A 321-nucleotide genomic window follows, 5' to 3' on the forward strand; every position below is an offset into this window, starting at 1 on the left:
GTTTTATTCATATCTTAATTAATAAGGTCATACACTTACCAAAGTGCATTTGATGCCCACACTCTCTGCAGCCTGGAAAGCTAAGGTGAAGTTTCTCCTCTGAGAAAAGGAGAAAGAGTCATGGTCACCCACAGTGGAATACTATGTCTAACAATGGTAATGATACAGTAATGATGCCTTAAAGGTCGGGGATTTCCTGGGAGCTCTACTTGCCTTCTCCTGGCTAGTGAGCTCCTGGTAGGGGATGTGTGCAGGCAGATACGTGTGGAGCACAGCACAGAAGGCCAGGCCGTCATTCCAGCTGCTGCTGAAGTTTGTGAT

General features: G+C 46.4%; 1 protein-coding gene across 2 annotated transcripts in view; it reads right to left on the reverse strand.

The window, feature by feature from the left end:
• specc1la (sperm antigen with calponin homology and coiled-coil domains 1-like a) overlaps positions 1-321 on the reverse strand; it is a gene marked incomplete in the record, with an annotated part of 20,737 nt that overhangs the window by 5,479 nt on the left and 14,937 nt on the right. For both annotated transcript variants that reach the window (XM_035658704.1, XM_035658703.1), the window contains 2 exon segments: positions 40-99; positions 214-321. In XM_035658704.1, coding sequence (XP_035514597.1) covers positions 40-99; positions 214-321 — 168 coding nt within the window.

Source organism: Morone saxatilis, unplaced genomic scaffold (assembly GCF_004916995.1).
Source record: "Morone saxatilis isolate NCDOM2014 unplaced genomic scaffold, NCSU_SB_2.0 Contig16, whole genome shotgun sequence".
Classification (NCBI taxonomy): domain Eukaryota; kingdom Metazoa; phylum Chordata; class Actinopteri; family Moronidae; genus Morone; species Morone saxatilis.